The sequence below is a fragment of the Homalodisca vitripennis genome, chromosome 4, assembly GCF_021130785.1.
Source record: "Homalodisca vitripennis isolate AUS2020 chromosome 4, UT_GWSS_2.1, whole genome shotgun sequence".
In the NCBI taxonomy this organism is placed as follows: Eukaryota; Metazoa; Arthropoda; class Insecta; order Hemiptera; family Cicadellidae; genus Homalodisca; species Homalodisca vitripennis.
The window spans coordinates 44,081,610-44,109,192 of record NC_060210.1 but is presented as its reverse complement, the minus strand read 5'-3'; the positions used below and the strand labels follow the sequence as shown (position 1 = coordinate 44,109,192).

At 32.4% G+C, this 27,583-nt stretch overlaps 1 protein-coding gene across 13 annotated transcripts in view; it reads left to right on the top strand.

Annotated features, from left to right (window-relative positions):
- The window catches only part of LOC124359235 (glycerol-3-phosphate acyltransferase 1, mitochondrial), a 90,212-nt gene that overhangs the window by 24,868 nt on the left and 37,761 nt on the right, over positions 1–27,583 (top strand). For 10 of the 13 annotated variants that reach the window (XM_046811815.1, XM_046811817.1, XM_046811809.1 and 7 more), the window contains one exon: positions 20,106–20,370. In XM_046811815.1, coding sequence (XP_046667771.1) covers positions 20,116–20,370 — 255 coding nt within the window. In that variant the 5' untranslated portion in view covers positions 20,106–20,115. Of the gene's footprint in view, positions 1–4,436; positions 4,578–20,105; positions 20,371–21,550; positions 21,671–24,924; positions 24,973–27,583 lie in introns of those variants that run through there. The other 3 variants (XM_046811816.1, XM_046811820.1, XM_046811819.1) reach the window with 3 other exon arrangements.

Below are 27,583 nucleotides of genomic sequence, written 5' to 3'. Positions count from 1 at the left end.
AGTCATTTAGCGCTCTAAGGGTTTAATAACAGTTTGCTCATAGCCCTTTAAGAAACAATTGGTGACAATGAAATATGTGTTTTTATCACTCTACGAGCAGTAGCAGAATAAGGAGCATATTCTTATCAGGCCGAAAGAAAAGCAGTTGAAGATATGGATTTGAACTTCTTATAGTGTGCATAAAAACTATGGCTGCAAAGGAAGGAAATATTATTTAAACACTTGTAATTAACGAAATAATGTATAATTAAAAAATACAATTTAAAATATAATATGTTTACATGAATAAACGCTCATGTTGCACATGCGTAAAATGTCAAATTTTAATCTTTAGCCACTTGTATTTGGACTTGATAAAACAAATTGCCTAAATTTTCTACTTTTTCTTTCCTCAGAGAAGTGATCTTAAATGACAATGAAATTAAAATAAAAAAACTTGAAATCGATTGCACCATACTTTCTTGTTGTTGTTGTTAGATTACACATCACACCTTAACATTGCTGTATATGTTGTCGAAAAGAAGCAGTGGAATGCACTGTGATAATACTACCCGGACACTTTCCAAGTCAAAGAAAGTTCGAAACGATCTGTGTACACTTCGAAATTGTAATTACAGTATTACCGTAGTAAATAGTAGTGAACATAATATATTGTTCATGAGCACACGTGCACAATATCGGAAGATAAAATTGTACATTTGTACAGACATTCATATAAATATGCATTACTTCATGTACAGTTTTGGGGACTACAGTGAACAAACTAAGGCAATGGTAGAATAAACCTACATTTACTGTTAAGTGATTAGTAAAATAGTAAGTAATGTAGTAAAACATACGATAATTGTTTCTCCGTGCAATGAAAGGTAATCTTGACAGTTATAATTAATTCTCATTAGCGTAAGCCTTAACTTTGTATTTGTTAGACCACAACAGTAAATAGTCTCAACAACTTTTTCCATGACAATACGACATTTTACGCTGACGTTAATATCGAATCTTGTATTGTTTTCTTATATTGTATAGTCAGTGGTGATGGGTATATTTATTAATAAGTTTTATTTTAATTATTATAAAATGTTGTATAAATGAATAACTCTTCTTTAATGTTGTATATTCTTGTGGAAGATAATATTATGGCTCACTCTCCTGTAACTAACATTTTTTTAACGCTGAAGACAGACGTTTGAACACAGTGCGGTGAGACTGGTCCACATTCTAAATTTACTATTGTGCAAAGCCAGTGTTTGTCGTGGGTTACAAAATACTAAAATTAATTCGAGATGTATGTTTGTTGTAGAAAATCAGTACAGTACTTTGGAGTCATTCAGTGATATTCTTACCTATATAAATATAGTAATTCGGAGTAGTACTTTTGGTCTGCTTTGGGCAGAGAGAGATTACGAAGAAACAAACAGAAGTTTGTAAATATGTGTACTAAACAGTTTCCGTAACGTAAGGATATCCTGTGGAACTGCCAATTCTGTGAATCTGTGTCCGCGCGGCCGCTGAAGGATGTGGCAAGGTGTTCCTGGTCCTGCCGGGGCCACGTCGTAGTGTTGTCCGCATACAGATCGGTACTCAGCGTCACTTCGGCATACCAACCTCACAAGCCTCTGTCAGTGCCAGCGATCATGGCTGTTGTAAACACTGGCCACTGTTCAACCTGCGGAACTATGGAGATTGTATTTTTCTTTGATTACCATAATTATAATTGGTGATCATATTTTCAATTTTTTGTCGATTTTAATTTGCCGACACCATAACGCTACTTAGTAGTATGCATTGTCAAAACCTACGACTTCGTGATTGTAACGATAAGTTACGGGTTTGCCATTAAGAGCAGTCTACAGGTTTACCACATACAATCAATGTTAAAACACTTGTACGTACGTAGTTATGGATGGAGAATCATGGTTGATGTCTTATTTAGAGATATGATACGGATAACGATATTCGTCTCTTTTGTAAAACGTATACTTGTAAATGCTGTTGCGATAAATTAGAATAAGTTTGAGTTTCTTGCTGACAAAGACCAATGAAATATCGAAACATCTGGAAAAAAGTTTTTGGCTACGTAAAAATGAGACGCCTCACATAATTCTGCTACAAAAAAATCACCGTAAAAGTGCTGGAAGTTAGCATTGTCCTTATAGGCCTCCAGTATAGCAATACCTTAAGGATGGATATTTTACTCTATTATCATATATATTTAGTGTCCAGTAGTTATTTTCTTCACTCTGGCAGCAGTAATCGACTATTGCAAACCGCCACAAGCTCTAGTCGACATCTGTTACTTTCTTAGAAAGATTTCTTATATTTGTGATTCCGAATACAAACGCTATAATGTCTTTGTATTACTTGTTCTTATTGTTATTTGGATGGGCGCAATGTTTTAATTATAGCAATCACCAGTTGGAGTCGATTGCGCCCGGGACATTGTTAATTTATTCGGAGTAATAGCCAATTAAAACTGATAACGACCGCATCGACGCCACAATTAGTAGTCACAACTCTAATGCCTGTGTCACAAAGACCTATGGAAAGTGTAGAATAATATCACATTCTACGCACGTTGGTCAATGTGATAGGAACTGGTGTGTTATCATGACCACTGGTAGGGTCATTGTCATTTCAACCAAACAATAGCAAAGCTTCGACTATAAAATTATACTTGTTTAATTGTATTTACTGCACATAACGTCACAATCGTTAAAATCCAAAACATTTGCCGGGTAAAACATATTATGCACTTTTATTTTGAATTCTCTAACAAACTTGGGCTGTTTAGACAGTACATTAAATAAATAATAATAAAGAAGGCATCTGCTACAGAACAGTTACATTGTGCATTGGCGTTTCGCGTGTTTCTTTTGTTCTAAATACAATTGGCTAGATTTCGCTTGAGGTAAAACGTACGCCACTTCTTCAATAAGTTCTGCCCGTGTTGACATTGCGTACTAGTAAATTTAGTGGAAGAACGCGGTTGGTATTGCAGTTTGAAAAGAAACAGGCTTGCCTTGAACAATTTAAAATAGCATACTAAGTTCCTTTTTAGTGTCTAGACCCACTTATAGTTTCAAGTTTGATAAAATATATTTAATTAGTCGTTGTTTTTTAGATTCTATGACTGCGAAAATATCGAAAACAAATATTAATTATAGCCGAAAGTGTAACTTGATATTTTAAATGCTAAGTTCAGAGTGCGATAACTAACAAATTTATCTTTTAAATGTATGGAATGTACCATTTTCTATGTGTAATATTTAGTCTACTTATTATCCATGATGTATTTTTATGGGTTAGTGACAGGTGCTAAGTATTTATTAGATACACAGTCGCCAAATCTCTGTATTCTTAAATATTATGAATAGTATATATGTAATATCTCTGTACTCTATTAGTAGAATATGAATGTATTCTACAAAGTAAACAGTGAACAATATACATTTTGTAATGTTATCACGAAACGGGCAAATTCTCTCACAAATGCGTCTTTGATAACACAAGGCTATATTGGAAGGCCACTTTTTTGGATTTGCATGACTCCTTGTGTTCTGTTTACATTCGGGAATTGCAGTCCCCTGTAGTGGAAAATGTAACCCCACATCGGGTTTTAGATGCCCAAACCCTGGAGAAAACACAGTGCTTTGTGTAATCGAATTCTACACAACATTTACTCATGTACTACCCTTTTCGGCTAGGTGGTAGGATTTGTGTAAATGCCTTTACCACTGAATTCTTAATTCCTCACTATTAGATAGAATATTAATCAGTTAACTTTCTTTACCTATTAGGAACTCAAGTTGAAGTTTTCCGGGTTTACTGTATTGTTTGCTTAGATATAACCGTACATAGTCATAAATCTTCAATGTTTTTTATATCAACATTATTATTGAAGATATTTTTAGTTGTTGTAAGCCTTGCTGTCAGTCCAGAGTGACGCGTCGCGATCAGACAGAGGTATTCTGGGAGGTGCAGTTAGATCGCACCTGCATCTTGCCAACATGCACGGGAGGTAGACTCCCAGCCAATAGTTCGGAAGCGGTCTGCCAGTACCCACTTTCCCAGTGCCGTGTGTTGTGTAACAGCCCCGGAAACGAACGAGTGTGGCATACACGCCGATGAAATAGTCGACATCGAGAGATTGGCTAATCAAATTGGACAATCTGGTTCATTTATTAGACACATTACTTCATGAAGCTGTTGAGTTTTAGTCTTAAGAGACGATTCCATTTGCTGATAACAGCATCGCTTTCAATATTTCGTAGATACTTGAGTATTAAACATAAAATATTCATTAGGTCGGTGACATTATGGTTTTGTTGCCGTGCCAAAAAAAAAAAACAAAAAATGACCTGATTTCTCGCAAGGAGTGGAGGCAGTGGCGCTGTGCGGCGCGGTGCGGCGTTACTTTACTAAATGAAGACAGTTCAGGACGACGACAGAAGTGGTAGACCTAGGCCTACTGAGGAGCGAGCGGAATGGCGTGTGAGGTGACGCAAGGTTGCGCCTCAGTTGCGGCCCGAACAGTCGTGTCGCGCCACTGTCTCTCGCTGTCACTTCACCGTGTCAAAGTAAGTAGAAACATGCTCTTAGTGTACATGTTCCAGAATAACAAGAAAAATTAAAATAAACACTTTAAGCAAACATATTTAATTACGAGACAGGAAAATAGATGTTGGTAGTTTATAGGTAATTTCGTCTTAAGGTGTGAGGGGATATCCAATTAGTGCATGCAATAAAACATTTGACCTAAACAAATATGAAAGCTTGCATATTAGTTAAATGCGATTAAAAGTATTTCAGACAATTTAAACACACTGTCTCATTTAAAATCGCAACGTTTATGGTATTGTGTAAACTTTTCATGATAAGGTGAATGGGATCCATCAAATTCTTATGATTTCATATTTATATATGTATTTAATTGGTTATCGTTGCATGTTCTGAAAGGGTTTAGTATAACAGTAGGTGCAGTGAACGTTCAAGCTTTAACACGTATTTTGTTTCATGTTGCCATTACTAACACTATTGTGCTGATCAGGACACATTTACTATTAAGTTTTTGTTCTTGATACATTTAAGCACCATCAGTAGATCGATTTTAGCCCTTAGAAGACATTTTTAATGTGTTACGCGCGCGCGCATGCGTGCGTTCTCACACGTAGCTTACACCGGATGCGCACGCGTACAGCGTACGTTACTACTTTATGTACCGTATTTTTTACAAATGTTTTGTAAATTGACACAATATTTCTTCCTGGATTATTTTGGGTGAGACGTTTGACCGACAGGAACCACTCATTTAGGGAATTTGAACACATTTGTTCATGTTGGAGGATTTTTTGTTCCAGCGAATGTTTTTCGATTGGCATAAAACGTTATCAGCAATACATTTTACCATCAGCTAATATTGAGCTCATACGTTTTTGTATCTTTAGAGCACACAATTTAATCACATGTATAAACTTGCAAGATTCGCTTTTGGATTTGTTTACAAAGTCTGCATTTGTAAACAAATCATTTAAGATAATTGTATTAGCGTCTAATGTACGCATTTATCGAAAATTTACAGTCAAATATAGGATTTGACAAAAAGCATGTAGAAATTCCCCTCCAATTGTATCACTGCTACTTCTGAGCTGTAAAAGAAATGATTGCAGGATAAATTTGATTTCACAATGCTTACTGTAATGTAGGTACGTTTACAAGTAAACAATTAGCCGTGGGATGAAGGACGATGTATCATCAATAATCTGAAACTTTGACTACAGGTTAAAAGCCAATGGTCACTGTTAGCCTGTAGAAAGTGGCGTGGCTCAGCTGTTGTAGGAGAAAGCCTCTGCACATTTCGTTCACAGCGTGACTAAATGACTCCCGTGTTTACGTGCATACTGACCGGATGTGTTGAAGTGCCGTATAAAACTAACTTTCTTCGTTTTTTATCATGGTAATTGAGATTTGAGATCAGGGCTCAAACTAGTATTGTCCTTTGAAATTATATGATAGTGCTTTTGATATTAGGCAAACATTCCACATGTAGTGATGAATAATAACCACTCGGTCGCCAAAGTCATGTAGCGTGAATGGACAAAAACTGTGCGCGTGCTGCAGCTACCATTACCGCGTACAGCTGGTCTGTGTTACTTCTAACTACCACCTACCACGTATATCGTTATTTCTCAAGGGAGAAACACGTGAAGGTTGTGTATGGTGTTTACAAGGGTGAATCCGAATTAATTATTTCCCTTCAGAAAGGTTGGAAACAGAGAAACTTAAAATTTATGTCTGTATAAGTAGTAGATTAGTACCTCAAAGTTACAAATACCTGAACAGTAATTAATGGTAGAGCTACATAAATAGGCGGCTTGGATGTAGCTTGGATATATGATCCTACAGGAGGCGAGAGCCCGCGAGGCTTTTACCAGTAAAAATACAGTTACTATAACTGCAACATCCACTACATTGACGCTGGAAGCCCCTCTTTACTTTGTTAGTAATTAGTGTTTACGCTTCTTTCAAGGATGTAGCCAGCGAGGGGGCCCGGACCCCCAAATTTCCACAAATGTAGCCGATATTTTTACAAACTGATACATAACTATTCCCAACCTGAGTTGTGGTTATGGAAATATGCGAATCATTTCACAATTAAATTGCCTATTTTCATTCAATTTAAAAGTAGTCCTGCTAATTATATTGTCTTTTGGAATATGAGATAAAACAAACTCTGTATTCGTCTTTCTTTACTACACTCTGTATCGTAACTATGAATCTAAAGTGTCAATGACGTGGCCAGCGAGGGGATCCAAGGGATCCGGATCCCCCCGAAATTTTAAGAAACCTAATGGAGAACGAGCAGTGTACTGCACTTGCTTTACTTTCTGTCCACTACGGGGACAGATCGTCTTGATCTTCCTCCCCAAAAAAGTCAACTCGTCTCTACTACTCATTTGTTTTCTTCTGACTTGCCTTGTGGCTGACCTTATATGCATTAAAATGCGGCCTCGATGTACATGTTTTTACTTTTCTTTTTGCTATAAACTTTTAATCAATTTAATTTATTTATTGGATGCCTCAGTGGCCCACCCAGAAAGCGTCTCTTGGGGGTGTCCGCAACACCGGGGAGTCGGGAGCATGGAAACCCGCGATATCAAACCCTCGTAGAAAATTTTGAAATACGAGAGGTTCTAGTTGTGTTGTTTTATAGTACTTCTGAACTAATAAAAGAAGTGCAGGGATCAGGTCGAAGTGTATAGTTTACAGTAATGGAAATCTATACAGAAATAATTAAAATTTCTGAAACAAATACGTTTTTTATGAAGTATATTTAACTAAAACTAAATATAATAGTATCATTAACAAAATATTGTTCAAAATAGTTTATTTTAAGTGACAGATCAAGACCAAACCTAAATCTTGATGTCTACTCTCGTACTCTCGGATCAAAAAATATAGATATCCGAGTTTAAAAGTTGATCACAAACTACATGAGGAGCTACAATAACGGCAGTTATATTAAATGCCAGTTTATTTCTGCGTTTCTACATATAAAAATGTTCATTAAAAATAACTTCCAGTTTCATATCAATAACAACAAAAATATACCGGTTTTAGCGCCTATCAACCAAACTGCAAATTGGAAAATTCATAATTCAGAAGCTTCTGATCCGATTAAGACCAAATGTTTATACAAGATAGATATGAGTGCACTGTTAATTGAATATGTAATTTTAGAATTTATAATATAATGAAAATAAAGTTGTTTTTAAATTCCCATCTTATCCCTTATTCTTGACCTGAAGGTTCACAAAACTCGGCACTGGCCACGTTATGGAGTTAATAATTTTGCAAACCACTATTTAAAACGTTTAATTTTTAACACGTATCACATTAAGCAGGTTTTGTTATTTTACCAGTAACTGTTCGTTTTAATGCGCAAATCGCCAGATTGCGCCCAGAGCGGTACTGCCTCGTGGTGATGACGAAAAAAAAAACAGTAGCAGTCGTGGGACTGCCGATAGAAGTGAAAACGGAACTATTAAGTTGAGAGTAATTAAAACTATATGAAATTTTTTATGTTTTATTTATTAGTTACATATGATGGGTTAAACAAATCATGAACAAAATATAAATACAAAGTGGTTGAAAAAATAATTAATATACAATTATCTTAACAATATCTTAATAAAAAGTTCAATGCAATCATTATACTTGTTGTAATTGCTCAATATTAATAGTTAGTTAAACATAGAATACAAGTGAGTAAACACCGAGTGAACAACAGTGAGTTGAACACCGTTGTAAATAATACAGTTATTGCTACGGATAAAGTATATAATTGCAATAACAATTAAACCCACAATATTTTTAAAACTAATAAATTAGTTAAATTAACTTGGTTCTTTCGTAAAGGTATTTTTATTGCACAATAAACTAATTTATTGAGTTAATACGGTATCAGTGAGCCAATGCGCCAACTTCAGTTCCGGCAGAAATGTTCACTCATCACTTCATACGCTACTACAAGCTAAACTAAACTTCCAATAAAAAAATGATAAATTACAAAAAGAATATTCATCTATTTTCACACAACTTTCTCGCTGACAAATTTTGTCTGACCAAAAAATAAAAAAAATCCTCGCTTATTACTTTTTTCTTGTCATTGTAAACGCTATGTAAAATGTAAACAATAATCAAAATTATTTCGAAATTTTTTTAATATTTAAAAATGTAACCAATAGATTGCCAATATTAAGAGCTTTAATTTGACGCATCTTACAGAATTGTACGACATTGGCTTCACTTTTAAATCGCGAGAGGAAGCCGTAAAGGTCACTGATTTTCGCAGTCTGTTTTCATACTCCGCCGGGACAGTTTTAACACAGCGAGACTGACTTTTTCATGCAGGTTAGTAGTCCGCGGCCAAGTCTACGGTTAAAAAACACAGCGAGACTGGCTTTTTCATGCAGGTTAGTAGTCCGCGGCCAAGTCTACGGTTAAAAAACACAGCGAGACTGACTTTATCATGCAGGTTAGTATCATTAGCATGTCGGTGACGCGAACCGAGGATTTTACCCTCTACCAAAACGCTCAACGCGCCTAAAGAAGTTTTCACTTCAATAACAAACTAGCACAGTACAGAACTGCTCATAGCTCGAGAAACTCAGTTACTACTGTGACAACTGATCACGTAGAGACTACTGTAACAGATACTTTGTACCGGATACTCGTCTGTCCTGAGAGTAGGTACAAGTTACCGCAAGCCTAAGTACCCGGTAGAGGTTAGTGCTAAAGGTACTTTTACTTTACTTTACTTTTACATGTTTACTGACGTTTCTGGTATAAAGTAATCGAACTCGTTTAGCAGTAACAGTAGCTGGAACACGTACCTGTACCATTTTAGGAGTACTGTAGTATGAATCTAAATCTGTACAAGTATATTTTGTGCTCGGTTACTGAAAGTACCAGGTACAGGTAGATACCACAAGAAATTGTAAAAACTAACCTCACTTTCATAGTTGCTGCGTGACGGTAAAATTCAAATGTTAAGTATTTGGAACAGAATTGAAATATATGTGTATAACACATATATTGTATGTGTATATGTAATATGTGTATGTGCCCTGTATTTCGCAAATTATATTTTATATATAAAGTTTTAATTTATATATTTTGTTATGACTGAATTCAAAATTACGGCATAATTGTTCTTTTTTGCTGAAGAAAAACTATTTGGCAATCGATTTGAAATACAATGCTCATGGGGGAGGGGGGCCGGTCCCGTTCGTCCCCCCTCCCCATCGCTACCGAGATGCCTTGTGGTTACCCTGTATTACTTTATAGAGTTATTTTTGTTCTGATTAAAAATGTATTTATTTCTTTATAAATTTGGGTGTCTGTTTTTCTCGGTCAGTCAAAGCATGTAGATTGACTGAATTTACTGATTGATTGACCTATTTGAAACCAAGTTCATAGGTTTCATAACAATAGGCATAACACACACACACTGGCATAACAATACTTGGGACACTCTAGCAAAACGTGCTCCATTGTTTCTATCTTGGACATTGTGCAATTCAGACAGAGGGGAGTGAATTATCTTTTTATTGTGAATAAAAATATATTAACATTTCTGTGATCCAACCTCACTCTACGAATATTAATGATTTCCCATCAGCTAAGATTACATGATATATTGATATTTTGTAAAGTGCCATTGTATTTGTTTAAACCACACAGCTTTTGTAGAACGTTGTAAGATGTTTGAAAGTTGTTCACCATACACTTTTTCTGATAAGCTTTATAATCTTCAATAGAGACTGGAAAACACTATGATTGTACCCCATTATTTGTAACTTCCTTCCTAATTTGTCCACCCTCTCAATTTGGCTAAATTTCTACCTATCCATTGAGAATATATTCTTGTCTGTGTTTCCACTAGCAATTAAAAAAAAATCATAATTATACCACTTTCTTTATGTCTCTTACTACAGTTTGCTAGTGTTTCGATTGCTGATAGAGAGTCAGTATACAAAACTATGCTGGATTCATTTAAAGAAAACATACTCTATTGCCAAATAAATAGCATATATTTCTACTGAGTAACTTTACATATGCTGATTTAGTTTGAATTTGCATTATATATGGAATACTGGAATATAAAAAAAAGCATAAACATTTTCGTTATATTTTGAACCGTCTGTTAAAACGGCTACATCATGTCTATAGCTTGATGCAAACACTATATTTTTATACCCTGTTGAGTTATAGTAGTATTGCAGATCTTTTTATTGAAATTATTATTGTGAATTGATGTGTTGAATACTACATTGGGGTTGATCGACAAAATTGAACAGTCCAAATCCCAGTGATTGCGGATATATGTATTTTGTGTTTAAAGTAAAGCCACCAATCTTGTTTATGGCTTTTATACACAAAGGGATTTTATTTTTTCCTCAGACCCGTGCCTTGACATACTAAATGCGTTCACGGTTATCCTCATAGCTTGATTTTGTATAACTTCCAATTTGTTTAATTACTTTGCATATAAATGACTAAACAAAAACTACAATAATCTAGTTTTGCAAGTATGAGGCCTTTGTATAATTTAAGTATCAGGCCAGGATGAGATCCCGTCTACCACAAGCTAACATTTTAAGTATATTTATGTCTCTTTGACATTGGTTACACAGGTTATTGATACGTTCTGAAAATGATAATTTATTATCCATGGTCACTCAAAAAAGTTTAATGTTATTTTCTGCTGTTACTTCATGGCCATTAATATAAAAATTTCCACATTGTTCGTTTGTATATCTTTGCCTCGAATAAACAGTAATATGAATTTTGGTGGTATTAAGCTCAAGATATAATATATCAAAGGTTTTTACATTCATCAAGTGCAATTTGCATGTTGTTGGATGCTGTGCCATAGTTCTTGTGACAAGTGTAAAGTGACATATCGTCAGCAAACTGTACAGTCTGAATTTCTTCAGACAAGCGTTTTAGTCTGATATGTACAGTAAAAAAAAAATAGAGAACTCAGAACGCTTCCTTGAGGTGAAAACCTTTGTAGACGTGCCTAATAATATTATAGTGTCATTTTTGTTAGCATCAGGTGTAGCCTTCTTTCTATGACTAAAAGGTGTAAAAATGGTCAGGTATAGATATAATTTTCTCAATAGAACTGGAATAGCTATTCATACTCATTTGTATTATTGGCAGTTTGAGTAAACATCTGTTAGCTCTTTACAACAAGGTCAAAGTATTTAAAAAATTGAATTATGTGACAATGTTTCAACGCTGTGTACACAGGGAGATGTTAGTTACAGGTGACAACAGCCGCAAAAGCCTAAAAACATATATCGTGAATATTTTAGATTAATACATATATGATGGGGTTAGGCAGTAAAACACACGTGTCTCTGTTTAGTTAAATTAGTTTGTATTTATTTTTGGGTCTTACTATTAAAAGAATTCAAAAGTTGTTGTACTACTGCTCTAGTTTTGACAAAATATGTTGAATGTCTCAGTCATATTTTGTTCAATTAATTAATTTTTTTAAGATTTAATTAATTACGTACAATGCTTTGAAAAATAAAAAAATAATGTACATGCGACTTTAATACAATTTTGTTGAAATCCAATACTTGAAATTCCTGAAAATCACTTGAAATTCCATAGAAAATGAACTTATTGTTTCATATATGCACTTATTTTTAGTTAATATACACAAATATTGTTGTCTGTGGTCTAAAATAAATATAAAAAATAGTTAATTAGCTCTCCTGTAATATTTTAACTATATGTACAGGAGCATAAAGGGCCATAAAAAGTACCTACACTTAGCATTTTTATTCCTTGCGTTCATGCTGTATACAATATTACTTGTAGGATACCTTTTCCTCTATGTCACGTTTTGCTATAATTATAAGCGATCATTACTGTGGTATAGTAGTATTAAGCTTAACCTGTTGGCAGACATTAGCGCGATCTTGGCTCCTTGAGACTCTCTCCCGACTGGAGCCAAGACAATGAGTCACACTTTCCGTCTAACGCATGTCTTCTCTATATCGCAATATATATTCTCTAGTTTCAATATCAGATCTGATAGTAATTGCTGTTACTCCGTATAATTCAGAGTACTTGTAAACCTGATTGTAGAATAAAACGTACAATAGTAAAAGAGAAATTGCTGTAGGGTATAACAATTCTAGTCAGTAACACTATTTAAAATCCTATTACATTAGAAAAGTTCGTGGTCTCTGCGGGTCCATAACCTGTATTATCAGTGAAGTAATCGCTCTTATCAAGGTCCATCTAAATCTGTGTTCACAATAGCTTGTATCAAGAACGCCTCTCTCTTGGCTACTTTAAATCCTTATTTTGTAATGTTTTATGTAACATGGTGTGATGTTTTACAATGTTATCGGTCTGATGCGCGTTGCCTAGAGAACGATAAAGAAGAGTTATCTTCAAGTACTAGTAACCTATGTTTTTATAGTCTCATAAGTCAATGCCTGAGTCTTGAACTACTTATCCGTCAGTATTTTATTTATTGCGTATTTTATTACTTTGCTAATTCTTTGAAAAGTGGAAAGAAAATCGGATCAAACAAATTAATCATGGTCTCTAGCAAGTTTCAACTTGTCATTATTTGTAATATATATATATCGTATCAACCATAAGGTGTAATTGTGCTGTTCGAATCTATACGGTAGACAGAGTTGTTCAATGATTACATGATATTTATAGCCGTTGAATAACAAAACGTTTAAACGTGTTTTATTATCTCCGTCAATGATTTAATTGTCGTCTCATTGTTGCATGACAATGCGACATCACAAATCTTTAAAAAAATGTATAACAGCCACAAAATTTAAGTACATTATAAAATCGTGAACTGTATTCTGTGTATTACCAAATTTTCTTCATAATATTGGCAGACCTATTTATAAACTATACAACATACCGATTTATTTTCCATTTACTCTTTTTGTAGAATAGCAGTGCTCTAATTTTTGCTTAGTATGTTACAATTTAAACTTAATCAAAAATAAAGATTAGTTATCGTTTCGAACATTTTAAATAATTTGTATCTAAAAATCACGGTTTATTATATAATGCATTAGCTGAGTTTACATTTTGGACGTTTAACACTGAATAAAAGAAATATAATGTAATAGCGTTTGTGTTTTTTTTTCTTAAGTGGCAGAATTGAGGACACATTTCTTATGACGCCAACGTTATTTTTGGGGTTTACAATTCAGCGAGAGTATAATTTCTATTCAGTGTTTGCTGTTTACATGCTTATAAACACTGCAGATAAACATGAGTGTGTGAGGGACCTGAATAATATTTTAGATTCCATTGAGTTCAAACTTATTAAAATATTTAGCCTCATTTTTCTCATTTACTTCGAACAATGGCTAGGATATTTTGCGTAACTGAAAGTCAAGTCAAATAAACACTGTAGGCCTATCTTATTTTGCAATGAAATGATCATGTTTATCATAGTCAACGACCATAACTGATTTATTTGAGTTCGATACGATATAATCGTACAAAGACTATATTGATATGTTGTTGGTGTTTGAACTGACGTTAACCCCTCTCTCATGTCACAAACAACACCGGGCAATTCAGTGACGGAGCACCCGTATCCGCCGAGCCGTCTAAACCCTCATTGCCATTGGTCGATTGATTAATAGACATCAGCTGATGTTTAACTGGCGGGCGGTACGGCGCACCGCACTCCAAACGTCATCCTGTTAGATCACTTATTGTACGGAGTAGGGTCGGTATTAATAAGATCTTACATTAAAGCAATTGAAGAATTCTGCGAGCAATTGAACAATTTTTAGATTGTATTCTTATGTAATTGCATAATTATTTGTATAGTGAATTTTCAAAGGCTGTTTTGCTGAATTGATTATGTAACATGTGTATATATGTATATATAATGGTAATAGTCTTAATATTATTATTGTTTTAATCTTTTTACTTTTATTTTGCAATTTGTGTGCTATAAATAAGTAAATCTGAATGTGGCAGCATTTTTACATAACCGGAACTGAATTTAAGTAATTTTTTAGTGTAATCGTCACTATGAATCAATAGTTTGTAACAGTTTATGCATGCAAATGATGACTCTGCAGATACATTTGAAATATAAATATTAAGTTATTTCTACTGGGCTTGGTTCTGTGATTACTGATTGTAATCAATTAGTTGTATACTAGTGTTCCTGAGGCTTGAGCAATCCAAAGTAATTCACGGGATGATAGTTTGCAATTTTATGTTACTGTAAATAGTACACTGATAATGTAAATAAGTTAAAAATTAAACAATTGTCTGGTTATATACAGTATTAGACATTGTGTTTAGCTGTTCCCACTCCACAAACCAGCTACAAAAAAGATAAATATTTTCTGGGAGGCAAGAGCCAATTTATACTAGTAAATAAGAACACAACCTTGATTTTCTTGAAATTGACAGTAGAGCTTTTTTGTTTAACATAGGATCATCAGGTGCGCTGATTATGGCTAAGGTTGAAACTGTGAGGATAAAATAACAAATAATGGATTTTTCGCAGATCATATTTTTTAGCTTGACACTTGTCAACTAAGAAGCTTGATACATATAAGTAATACAATTAATCATTATCTTTGCATCAGCGAACAAGGTATAGAGACTGAAGTCGCCATTTTCAGTCTTTATCTTGTTGGGTGTCATTGATGTAATTATTGTTTATGTTTCTGACAATTAAAATTTAAAGCTACTGGGCATTACAAAACTACATTTGAAACCAAGTAGGTGAATTGTTAGGTAGAAATATGAATTATTGCGGTTTTAATTATTTAAAATGGGTTGTAGTATAGATGTTTACTTACATTATTATTAACATATTATGTTCATCAAAAACCATCAGATTTTATCAACAAACACTTAACCTGCCAGACTGTCAACAATGGTCCTACTGTGTATGGGTTGGTGACCAAAGACAAGTATTATAAGAAGCCATCAATGCAGGATTACAATCTAGCTTTCAACAGTCTAATTTAAGATTTTAAAAATAAACCACTTGAACAACTAATATGTTCCCCCATGGGGTGTACAAGAGATAAGATTTCAATTGATATTTTTTCAAAGAACTTGGTGCGATTTCAACAGATGACTGGAGCTAATGTTAATGTGGTTGTATATAATGAAAAACAAAAAAACTCACTATGGAATAAGAAGAGCTTTCCAGAATTTGTCAATGAGTTACGCTCATCTATTGCAAGTTACGATATTCAAACTTGTTCGAGTGATGCTTTGAGTGTGTCTTCTAATCAAGATTTTCCACTATCTAACCCTGAAGAAGTTGATGAGACCAGCTTAAGGGCAGCACCAGTCAGCGAGGGGAATAGTCTGATATCTGTCCCTGACAGCCCTACTACACACCCCAGCCAGCAACCACAAGTGCAGTACAGTGAAGAAAGTGTTACTGAAAGGTCAAAAAACTCTTTTAGTAATGTAAGAGACTCTATCATAAATAACACAAAAAATAAACCTGTTTTTTTAGAGAAAAATTTAAACCCCCTATAGATACTAGCACTTTTGTTGTATTCCATCAAAATATAAGAGGACTTCAATCGTCTATAGAATCTCTCGAAATAACACTTGAAGAAATTAAACCTGACGTACTTGTACTTTCAGAACATAAAATGGTTCAATCAAATTTGGAAAGATTAAAAATATCAAATTATAGAATAAATTCAAGTTTTGCCCGTGAGAGATCTCGAGGTGGTGGTGTCATAATTTTGTCAAAAATACATATCAAATTTAAACCCATTGTCATTCATGAAATACGAGTAAATCAACTTCTCTCTGAAACAATTTTCGAATGCTGTATGGTAGAATACAAAGGAATTCTTCCAATAAAAAATTCCAAATTATTAAATATTGTAGGTTTTTATAGAAACCCAATAGCAAATAATGAATCAGAATCAATTGAAAAACTCAATAAAATGTTTGAAATTTTATTAAGAAAAAACTATAACATTGCTGTTTTAGGAGACATAAATATTGATGTGATGAAAAACAGCAGAAATGCTAGGGATCTCGATAATATGTTAACGGCTAATGGGATGAGGTATTTGGTGGATTTTCCCACTAGAATCACAGATAGATCAGAAAGTACGATAGACAATGTGTTTACGAATATTGAAAAGAAATATGTTTGTGTTTCAGGGTTGAATATCCAACTCTCAGATCATGATGGTCAGCTATTATTTATAAGTTCAGATAGTAATATCTCTAAACCACCAATAGTAAAACTAGAATACTTAAGATTGTTTTCTGAAATAAATACTCATAGCTTCATACAATCATTAGAATGTGAATCGTGGATAGGGATGTATATGTCGGAACCTGACTGTAAATATGATATTTTCTATGATTTATTAATGTTTTACTTTAACTCTCATTTTCCTAGGAAGTTGTGTAGAAAACAAGGGAAAAATAAACCATGGATAACTTATGATCTGAAATTAGAAAAACAAAAAATAATAGAATTTAGCCAGTTAATCAGAAATTCAAAAAATAAATGTATGTCTTCAGAATTAAGGAAGATAAATAAGTCTTATAGAAAAAAGGTTTACGAACATAAAAAGAATCATTTTAATGAAAGGCTTAAAGTCTCTACTAATGTAAGTAAGACTATTTGGGAAATTATTAACAATGAAGTCAGTAATAAAGAACCAAAAATTAACAATATTAAGATAAAAGTAAATGGTGAAACCATTGACAATCCTTTGAAAGTTTGCGAAAATTTTAATAACTATTTCAGCAACATTGTAGAAAACAGAATTCTCCCAAAATTAAATTTTGATACATCTGACAAGCCCTGTTTTATTGAAAATAGCCATGTTATTAGTACAGAAAAATGTTTTCGATGTAAGCCGATTGATGAGGAGGAAGTAGAAAAAATAATTAACAATCTAAAAAACAAAAAAAGCAGTGGTTTTGATGAAATATCAATGAGTCTAATTAAGAAGGCAAAAAACCATTAATTAAACCAATTACTCATCTTATCAATTCATCTTTTATTTTAGGTAAATTTCCATCAAAATTAAAAATGTCTAAAGTTATACCTTTTTACAAAAAAGGAGACAGAAGGAATGTTGAAAATTACAGGCCAGTATCACTCTTACCTTCCATTTCCAAAATATTTGAGAGAGCTATGTGTAATCAACTTGTAGATTATTTGGAAACAAATAATTTAATTCATAATTGTCAACATGGTTTCCGTAAAGGGAGATCAGTGACGACAGCAGCCACTTCCTTTATTGAATCAGTAATAGATGCTTTGGATTGTAATAAAAAAACTGTTGGACTTTTGATAGATCTTAGCAAAGCTTTTGATTCTATTTCTCACTCCAATTTACTAGAAAAATTATACAAACTATGCATTAAAGGCAAATCTTATGACTGGATTAAATCCTACCTTGAAAACCGTAAACAGTTTGTTGAATTAACCTATCTTGATGGTAAAAATATCGTAAATCATTACAAATCTAATGCAAAACTCATAAAACATGGCGTCCCTCAGGGATCAATTTTAGGACCAATACTATTTGTTTGCTATTTAACAGATTTTCCAGAACTCTGTTGTTCAAGTGGCATTTGCTTATATGCAGATGACACAAGTATTAATATAAATGAACCTTCCTGGAATGATATAGAAATTAAATTGCATAAAATATTAACATACCTTTCACAGTACTTTACCAAAAATAACTTATTGCTTAGTCTTGAAAAGACTAATCTCATCTCCTTTCAAAAAAGAAACATTAAAAATAAATCTGATCCAAAAATCTGTACAGGTGATTTTGAAATTAATCAAGTAAATGAAACAAACTTTCTAGGTTTGAAACTGGACCATAGCCTCAGCTGGGACACACATGTCCAGAAGGTTATGTCAAAAATATCATCTGGTGTTTATGCATTGAGCAAATTAAGACACCTATGTGATCATAATACACTGAAAATCATATATTTTTCTTACATTCATTCAATTATCAGTTTTGGAATCTCCTTATATGGTGCAACTAGCCAAAAAAATCTTGATTCTATTATAAAAATGCAAAAAAAGTCTATTAGAATTATTCAGAACCTGAAACCAAAAACCTCAGTTAAAGAACACTTTTCAAAATTAAACATTCTTACAGTTTATGGCCTTTATGTTTACGAAGTAATTGTATCTTTAAAACAAAGATATCATGATCAAATATTTAATAGTGATTTTCACATGTATAACACCAGACAAAGTAAAGATTTTGCCATTCCCACTCATCATTCGGCATTTTTTTGCAAGAAACCTCAGTATGCAGGAATTAAATTTTTTAACAAAATTCCAGAACATATTAAGGCTGAACCATCATTCAATAAGTTTAAAAAAATACCTAAGGATTACCTAACAATCAAAGTATTATACTCTTTTAAGGAATTATAAATGCAATAAAGTAAAATTAGCCTAATTTTAAGAAATGTTGAATACTTAAGTTAATGACACTATTCAATGTATTGACTGTAATACCTATGAATAAAGAATTATCTGAATCTGAATCTGAATGTTCTTCATCAGACAGGTCTTTTGTATGGTGAACTTCGTATCTCCCTAATATTAAAATTCAACATTAGTATTATTTTTGAGTTTTGTTCAGCTTCATGTAGCATCTAAAGAATTTCTGATTAGATGCAATTGGAATCTGAGTAATTTTTTAATATTGTAAAACATTTTGCTTTATGTGTATGAAAAATTTTAATGAAATCGGTTCTGCACATTTGATCATGGTTAATACATATATACTAATACACACAGAAATCTTTGCAAGTCAATTTTTTGGACTGTCTCAAAAGGGTATTTTAATTACAACAATACTTACCCTTATGTTATGTTTGATAAAGTAAAGTATAAATGCATTATTAATATGAGTTTTTAAGTAAAGAGTGCAACAGACCAGGTGGGATAACTGTAACACAAACAAGTTTATCTAATCTCTTTAAGTAATACAGCCTCCTACTGTTTTAAAGTTCTTGTGGTAAGAATTCATAATATGAATTACTTTTAGGGAAGAATTTGTGTATCACATTTTCAGCAAACATTTCAAGAACTTCTATTTTGCTTACTCTACCAATTGTCATTGAAAATCTGGAAGTGTCTACGGCTATTTTATAGAATGTAAGAATTTAATATAAAGTTTTCATCTTACAAACATTGCACATCTCCCTCCTACAATCCTAATTACCTGTGTTCTCCACAGATTTTATGTTCTCATTCACATAACTTGGCTCACATTATCTTCTGAGCTTCTATTGACAAAATTCAAAATTTTCCTCTTCTATTTCATGATAAAAAGACTGATATTGAAGTTATTTGGTGCATTTAATTAATAAAGAAAACTTTCAAAAAAAAATTGGCTAGAAAAATTTCAAACCCAGGCTTTCTTTCAGTCTTAAACTATTAGAACAATATTCCAATCAATCTAACATAAGTAGATTTCAGGAGTTAAAAGTTAAAACTTGCACGATTATAGTAATCACGGTTTTTGTTGCAGATTGCGCGCCATGGTGGACGTGCTCTCCACTCGTATGCAAGAGGTCTACACACGATGGGAAACACGTGGTGTGCCCACACCTCACAGTCTACGTACCGTATCCCTCAAGCCCAGCACACCACGCACTCGTAGCAAGGAACTACTCCGCACTGCCTCAGACAGGCAACTATTCAAGATAAAGGAGACAGAATGGAGTCAGCTGCCAGACAGACAACCTCGTCCCTTCATGGGGATGAGCTGTGCCTCCTGCACCCCCAGCAGTCGGGTCAGTCTCTATTTTACTTCTACTATCGAAATAAGAGAGTTTATTCACAAGTATATAAAGATCCTACATTTCAAGCCTGATTGTGTTTAGTACATATTAATATTCAACTTGTATAAAAAAAGAATTGCTGTTTTATATTAATGTAAACCCTTTTTATACTTTTGAGTTGACACTTTTCTTCCTCTCACAGTGTGCACAAGCTAACTCTTTGCTGCACAGACCAATTCTTTAATCTGTGCTGCCGCCAGTGAGCAAAACTTGAACACATTTTGTTCTTGTATTATGCAAACTGACTATACTAACACTGACTATAATCTCTCTAGTCTGCTTTATTTTGCATGGTCATTTCATACCTTCAACCTTTCAATAAATACTGTATAACAGTTTTATTTAATTTTTTTACATACTAATCTTTATTTGGTCAATTATTGTCAGTTAATTATATAAAACTGTCATCTGATTCACTTTACAAACAGTCAACCCTTCTGTTAACCAAAGAGGAACTATTAGAAGATTGTGGACTTGATACTATTTTATACACTGTTGTCTATATGGTAATGTTTTAGGTGATTTGTTCCCTTACAGTTATTCATACTTAAGCATCCTACCACGCATCCTCTAGCATGCATGATGGTTGGTGCTAGACCTTGTTTACCCATGATAAAATCATGATTGCAATCAATCTCAGATTGTAAATTCTCAGTTTTAACACAGTATGACATTGTTTTACAAAAAATAAGAGGTCGATCCTCTTTTAAACCTTATTCTACCTGTCATCTTGGACCAGTTGCACATGCAAGGATCTTATCATACAGTGTAAGGCAGAGTCGATACATATAAAATAAACTTAGGGTGTAACATTAATGTTTTACTGAAACATCGAAAAATATGTTAAGAAAGAAGAAATTCCTGCTAAACACTCTGAGTTGAACAACTACTTTTTAGAATGAAATTAACACTATTGCAGTATAAACACAATAATTAGTGTGTAAAAATTTACTTGAATCTCAAATTATTGTCTGAAATCTAAGGTTTAGCGCTGGTTTTGGTTTCAGAAATATAAACTTAATAAATTCAGATTCTCTGAAGCAAAGTGAATACGGCTGTGCCAACATAATAAAAACTGAATCTTTATGTAAACACTAACAGTCTGATTTCAACATCTGATATCAGGAGGACCTGAAGCAGTATATGAGTAGTCACAGCCATTATGTTCTACTGAGTTAATTATTTATGTGACAAAATGGAAACTTGTGTTGTGTAACATATTATGAAGAAAAATTGTGTAATATGTAAAGCAGTAAGTGTTGTTTTGGTTCATACTAGAAAATATGTCACAAGTGTAATACAGTATATTACAATGTATACTTTTAGGTTATGTCTACTGCTTACATTTTACTACAAGAAGTACATTAGACACAATTTATATAAGGAAAGTAAGATTTAGCGTATATTAAATTGAGTTACCATTTTGTATCCAGGTACATCATTTTAAAAATTAGTGTAGGAAATCAAGTTACTTATAAATCTCAACTTACAAAATTAAAAATGTATGCAAACTATAATTTTAACGAAAATGAATACTTCACTAGTTCACTAATAGATGTAGGCTCATCTCTCACTAGTGGAGGAGGTTGTATTTTGAGATTAGTTTAAGTGTAGAATTTAGATTGTTTTGGAACAGTGAGTATGAACTACTGATTTAAAAAAAATAACAAAACTGAAGAATATTTTGTACGTTTTGATAATAAGGCATCATGCTACAAAACTTTATTTTTATATCTGTAATAAATCTCAAGATATATTCCCATAGATGATATAAACCTGTTTGAAAAATGTCTAAAAGATTATGAATTTCAAAGTTTAGTTTTATAAAGTTTTAGAATGTTTTCTCTCTTTTTTAAATTCAACCAATATATTGATTATGATTTTTTAATTGATTCTTTAACGCTAATTCTGCTAGTTGTACATACAGTTCTATCTATGTCATAGCTTCATCTGATTAATGAATATTTATTTAAAGTAGTGCTATGATATTAATTAATCATATTTTGTTTAGTCTATAATTCTTCACAATGTATCATAATATTAGCTTAGAGTCACGATCTGTAAGATTATTTTATATGTCACAGAACATGATTTGTTGAAAATTCTTTTAAGCCTGGTTGATGACAATCTAGTGTTATACAAAACATGATTTATTGTACTAGTTATTTTAGAATGGATCCAGAGTAGAGTGGTGGGAGTTGCCTTTGTGTTAGTTACTTTTCTAATTTTGTCTTGTATTATATTTCTGGTGCCAATGATACTTTTGAAGAGGTTGAAATTAATGTAGGCCAATCATTGGAGGGTTGTCACTAGGTATGAATTGAGCTACAGAACTATCATTGTAGGTATCTTCAATGTGATATTTCAAAATGTCAGCCAGTATGAAATATACCTTTTTCCTAACTGTTCATGGAAGTATATTTTATTTTAAAGTGTTAAGTAGTAGTAAAATAGTAAAATACATTTTCTGATACCCATGTTGTTATTGCCTAGTGTTTATATTTTTATTGAAGGGAGAGTATTGATAATAATATTGATAGTACAGGATAATGACACAAAATTAACAGTAGTACTAACAAGGATATTACAGTGGAGTAACCTCTCGTCAGAACGAGTTAAACATTTCTTTACACATTAACTCATTAGTATTTCAAGTTTGCTATAGTTAAAATTATTGTAGAAAGTGTTTTATAAAATTGAACATTTAATTATGGAACATCTAGTGATATGAGAGCTGTTATTGTTTGGTTTTAAAACCCTTGACTGCAGCACGTAATACTACATGACATATTTTTATTTTATCAAATTCTCCTTCATTTTCTCACGTTGAATGTGTTAAAAATATATTATAGAAAAGAGGTATTAGTTCTTAACACATTGATAGAAGCAGGTACCACATAGCTATTTATTTAAGCTATCTGAATGGTACTGCTGTGAACGTGTTGATATGAAAAGCTAATATGCAAACAGGGTTTCTTCACATTTGTTAGATTTCAATAAACGTTGTTCAAACAATGAAACTGTGCGGCCCATTCAGCACATGCATGAGATAGCAATTATATAACATTTAAGGAGCTGTACTTGTTGCATTAATCTACAGAAAGGCAACTGTAGATGATAGGACACTGAGGTCAGTGGCTGATAGCCCATGACACTATCAGCATTGTTGCGATGTAACTTAAGGGTCAAGGTCGAAGTGGTTACTTATTGGCTTCCCAATCAATCTCTCAAGGTTAAATCCATCCAAATACAGCTCATTGCTGTAATCATTATCGTAAAAAAGTTCCTTACTAAGATCATCCAGTATTCCATCTGTCTAATAATTAATTATATTAGTAGGAAGCAGAAATCAACCAAATCATATTTAATTTTAAAGCATATTACAAAAAAAACTTAAACCAGCGAATATGTAATCAAAGGAACATTAACAAAAAATTAAATAAATAATATCACTTTCCATTTCAAAATAATATAGGTTAAGAGTTTTCAAAACTAAATATTTTAAAGCTGATTGTTCCTACAGCAAAAAGAAATAAATAAGTTAATAAAGATAATGTTTCCATTTTTTTAACAAATCCAGTGATATCCTATTTGTTTACCTATTTTTTTTTTAAATTAAGAGTTAAAGCTATTTTAGTTTGGTGTACTCGTATTAAAAAAACTAATTTTTTGTGGATGAAGATGTTTATTTTATTTAAAAACAAATGTTTATGATGCTAAAACAAATAATTTTAAAAGAATCAGAATTTTTTATTTAAGAGTGCTCTTGTAAAAAAAGAATTAACACCCAAATATTAAAATAATTGTAACTTTTTTATTTTTAATCAATTTAAACAATAGGACATTGTTAGATTTTTTACATTTTCAACAAAATATTATTCTTACAAAATTGCTTTAGCCTAACAGTTTTCTCAAGATAGTTTTAGAGTACTGATTTACTGGTTTTAGAGTAATTTCTAAAAGCTCTATGTCCCTACAAAACATTTTTCAAGAAACTCAGAATTTAATTGAAATATAACTTAAATTTAATTAATGAAAAGATGATGACCAGTTCTTTGCTATATTAAAAATATAACAAAGAAATGTATTATATTTTACAGTAAGAAAGTTAATTCATTATTAAACCAATTGATTAGTATATAAGTTCAAATTGGCCACTTAAGATTAAAAAATATTAGTCAAACACAAAATTTTTATTTTTTTTTTCAATTCAGAAATATTGCTAAAGAAATATTTATCCATTATCTAAAAAAAACCTTATATTTTGATCAAAATGTTAATTGTTTGTTTTATTTAGAGTATATTTTAGGGATATTATTTAATGCATTTGAAAACAGCCTAACACTTGTCCTAGCTATAGATAATATTATTATATTCACTGAGAGAGGTGAACATGTTCTGATGATAATGTGGTGCAACTGCTTGTCAAGTGGATAATGAAAGTGGTCCATTCAGGGAGCGAGGGCTAAATATATCGAGTCAGACAGACAGACTGATAGAGTGCCAGCTCACTCACATGTCATGGAGTTCATAGCCAGAGGCTGGTCTTGCCAGGTATCCCATACTACACAATGTCACCATAGCTTTATAACACTTGCTTTTGAACTTTACTTTTATTTCTATTTCCTGTTCATAACACCCCCTTTCATAACTTTTAAATGCTAAAGTCAAGCTGCTGTTAAGACAGATGTTGCTTGTAAAAATTTAATATAGCTTTTACATAAACAATTTTCTTCTTTAATTGTGAGTTTCTTCATAAGTTCATGGTATAGATAAGTTAATTCGTTATAATTCTAAAATTCGATTAAATAACTACATTTTATGTTTCCTAACCTAAAATTATATCAATGTTTGATAGCTCTTAGTGGAATGTCCTACTGCAATTCACAACTTTATGCAATTTCAAGATTTGAAGGAGGTTACATTTCTTATTAGTTGGTTTCTTTATGCTATACTTTAAACAAATCATCTTAAAACTTTATTTAACTTAACTGTTTGTTTTGTTCCCACTATAACCTCTAAATACACTTCATGTTTTGAACAATGATTGACCATCTCACTTCATGGATGTTCTTTTTGGGTTTTCAAATCTATATTATAAGGATAAGGAATATTTGTTTGGTAAAGTGAATTTGTACTATACTCTATGCTTATAGATCTAATATAATATTGTTTTAAATGCCAATTTTATAATAAATTGTGTTTTATAATATATTTTTACAATTATTAACATGATAGGATAATTTTCTGTAAATTGTATGAATGTTTTATTATTTTTTAACCAATATGGCAAGAAATGTTTTATATGAACACTGACAGAATAGTTATTTTTCCTTTCTCTATAGAAGAGACATTTTTATATAAGTGAAAGAATAACATTCCCACGATATCAGTGGCATAAGTTTCTCACATGTTGATTAGTTGTTTATATTAAATACATTACTAATCAAGAGATTATATTTTATATCAAAACATTTTAAATAATTTAATAAATTGAAAAAAGTATAATTTCCTGAGCATTATTTGTTTTTTTTTTTTACTGTAATTGAATTCAGTGCAAAAAGGATAAACATCGTTGAAAAGCTGATGCGATTAGAGTAAATTGTCAATTATTGTGAGTGTTTACTGAAATTAAAGTTGTAATATAAATATACCATTTATTGATCTACAAGTAATTTATTGATGACAATGACAGTAGCCTACTCTTCAATAAACACTCTGTAGATATTTTATTCCTTATCATATTTAAAATACATTTCAATAAATTGTTTCATGAAACATTAACATGTTGAGAGTGACAGATGCTCTAGTGTGCTTACTGTCTTGGAATACGGAAAATGAGTGATGGTGTTGTTCATGAATTGTGTTGAAAGTTTAAAGATGACTAAATGTCAAATTCATGGATTAGTTCAAGAAATGTCAAAGCTGAAGCCATTCGACGAGTTTTGTGGGTGTCAGTCAACATTCTTGGCACCTGGGGGCATAATTTTTATTGTAGCCTAAATTTTTTGTAACAATATAGTAAATCGAAGACTTTGACACTTCTGGAACTCCCAAAGACAAAGCACTTATTGTGAATCTACGTTTTTCTCTAAACAATTTGTCAATTTGTCCATCAAAGTCGTCTGTAGTGACAGAATTGCGTCCTTGACCTTCATTGTGCACATCAGTTTGGCCATCTTTAATTTTTCAACACCACCACTCACAATGCTTTCTCCATAAACTCAGAACAATCTTCAACGGTGGTTTTGATAAAACTCTGCCCATGGGTGGCCAGGCCAGATGATTGCAATGTCCCTGCAGTCTGGGAATGATCAGCGGAAGAAATTCCCATCACCAGAGACCTCTTTATGTGTCTTTGCACAGGCCAAACTTTTAGTATTTTATCATATTCAACTGTGCTGACTGCAATTCCTTCTTGCTGAATTATACAGGGAAACCATTGATAGTGTATTGTCAGATTTTATAGCCAATGGTTATATTTACACCATTTTGTTCTTACTAAATTAATATAAATTAATGAATAATCAAAAATATTAATTTATTATTTTTTTCTTGTTTTTAAGCCTTAGCATCAGCTATGCTGGCTTCAAAGTCCACTGGTTTTTATTTATTATTATTATTATTATTACATTTTTGGACCTCCCCGGGATTTGAACCCGTAATCTCTCGGTTAGAGCCGAGACTATAACCATTAGTCTATATTCATTTATAAAATGGAACCTTTGACCAATTTAGTAATTGAATATTTATTTATCCTCTACATATCAATTAACAATGTGTTGTGATATGTGTATTATGTATAGTCCTGGTACATTATCTAAGCAACCATAAACTGCAACTCTTAAACAATGGGACCTAAAATAAATTCTTTAATTTTAATCAGCAGTTTATAACATATTATTCCTTTCAAAAAACTATACCCACCTCATAAATACCTAATTAATTCAGATGGTTTATAAAAAGTGTCTAGATAATTTACATATGGGAAGGATAAGTGTAGCAATCAGTTGATTGTAATATTGTACCATCAACAGACATCTACAGGGTGATTCAAAACTAAACGGCAATCTCTCGAGAGCTTATTCTATAGCTAAAAACAAGTAAAAAAGTTCATATAACCATATGCCCGGAAACGCTTCGTTAGCGAATTACGCCTAGCGAA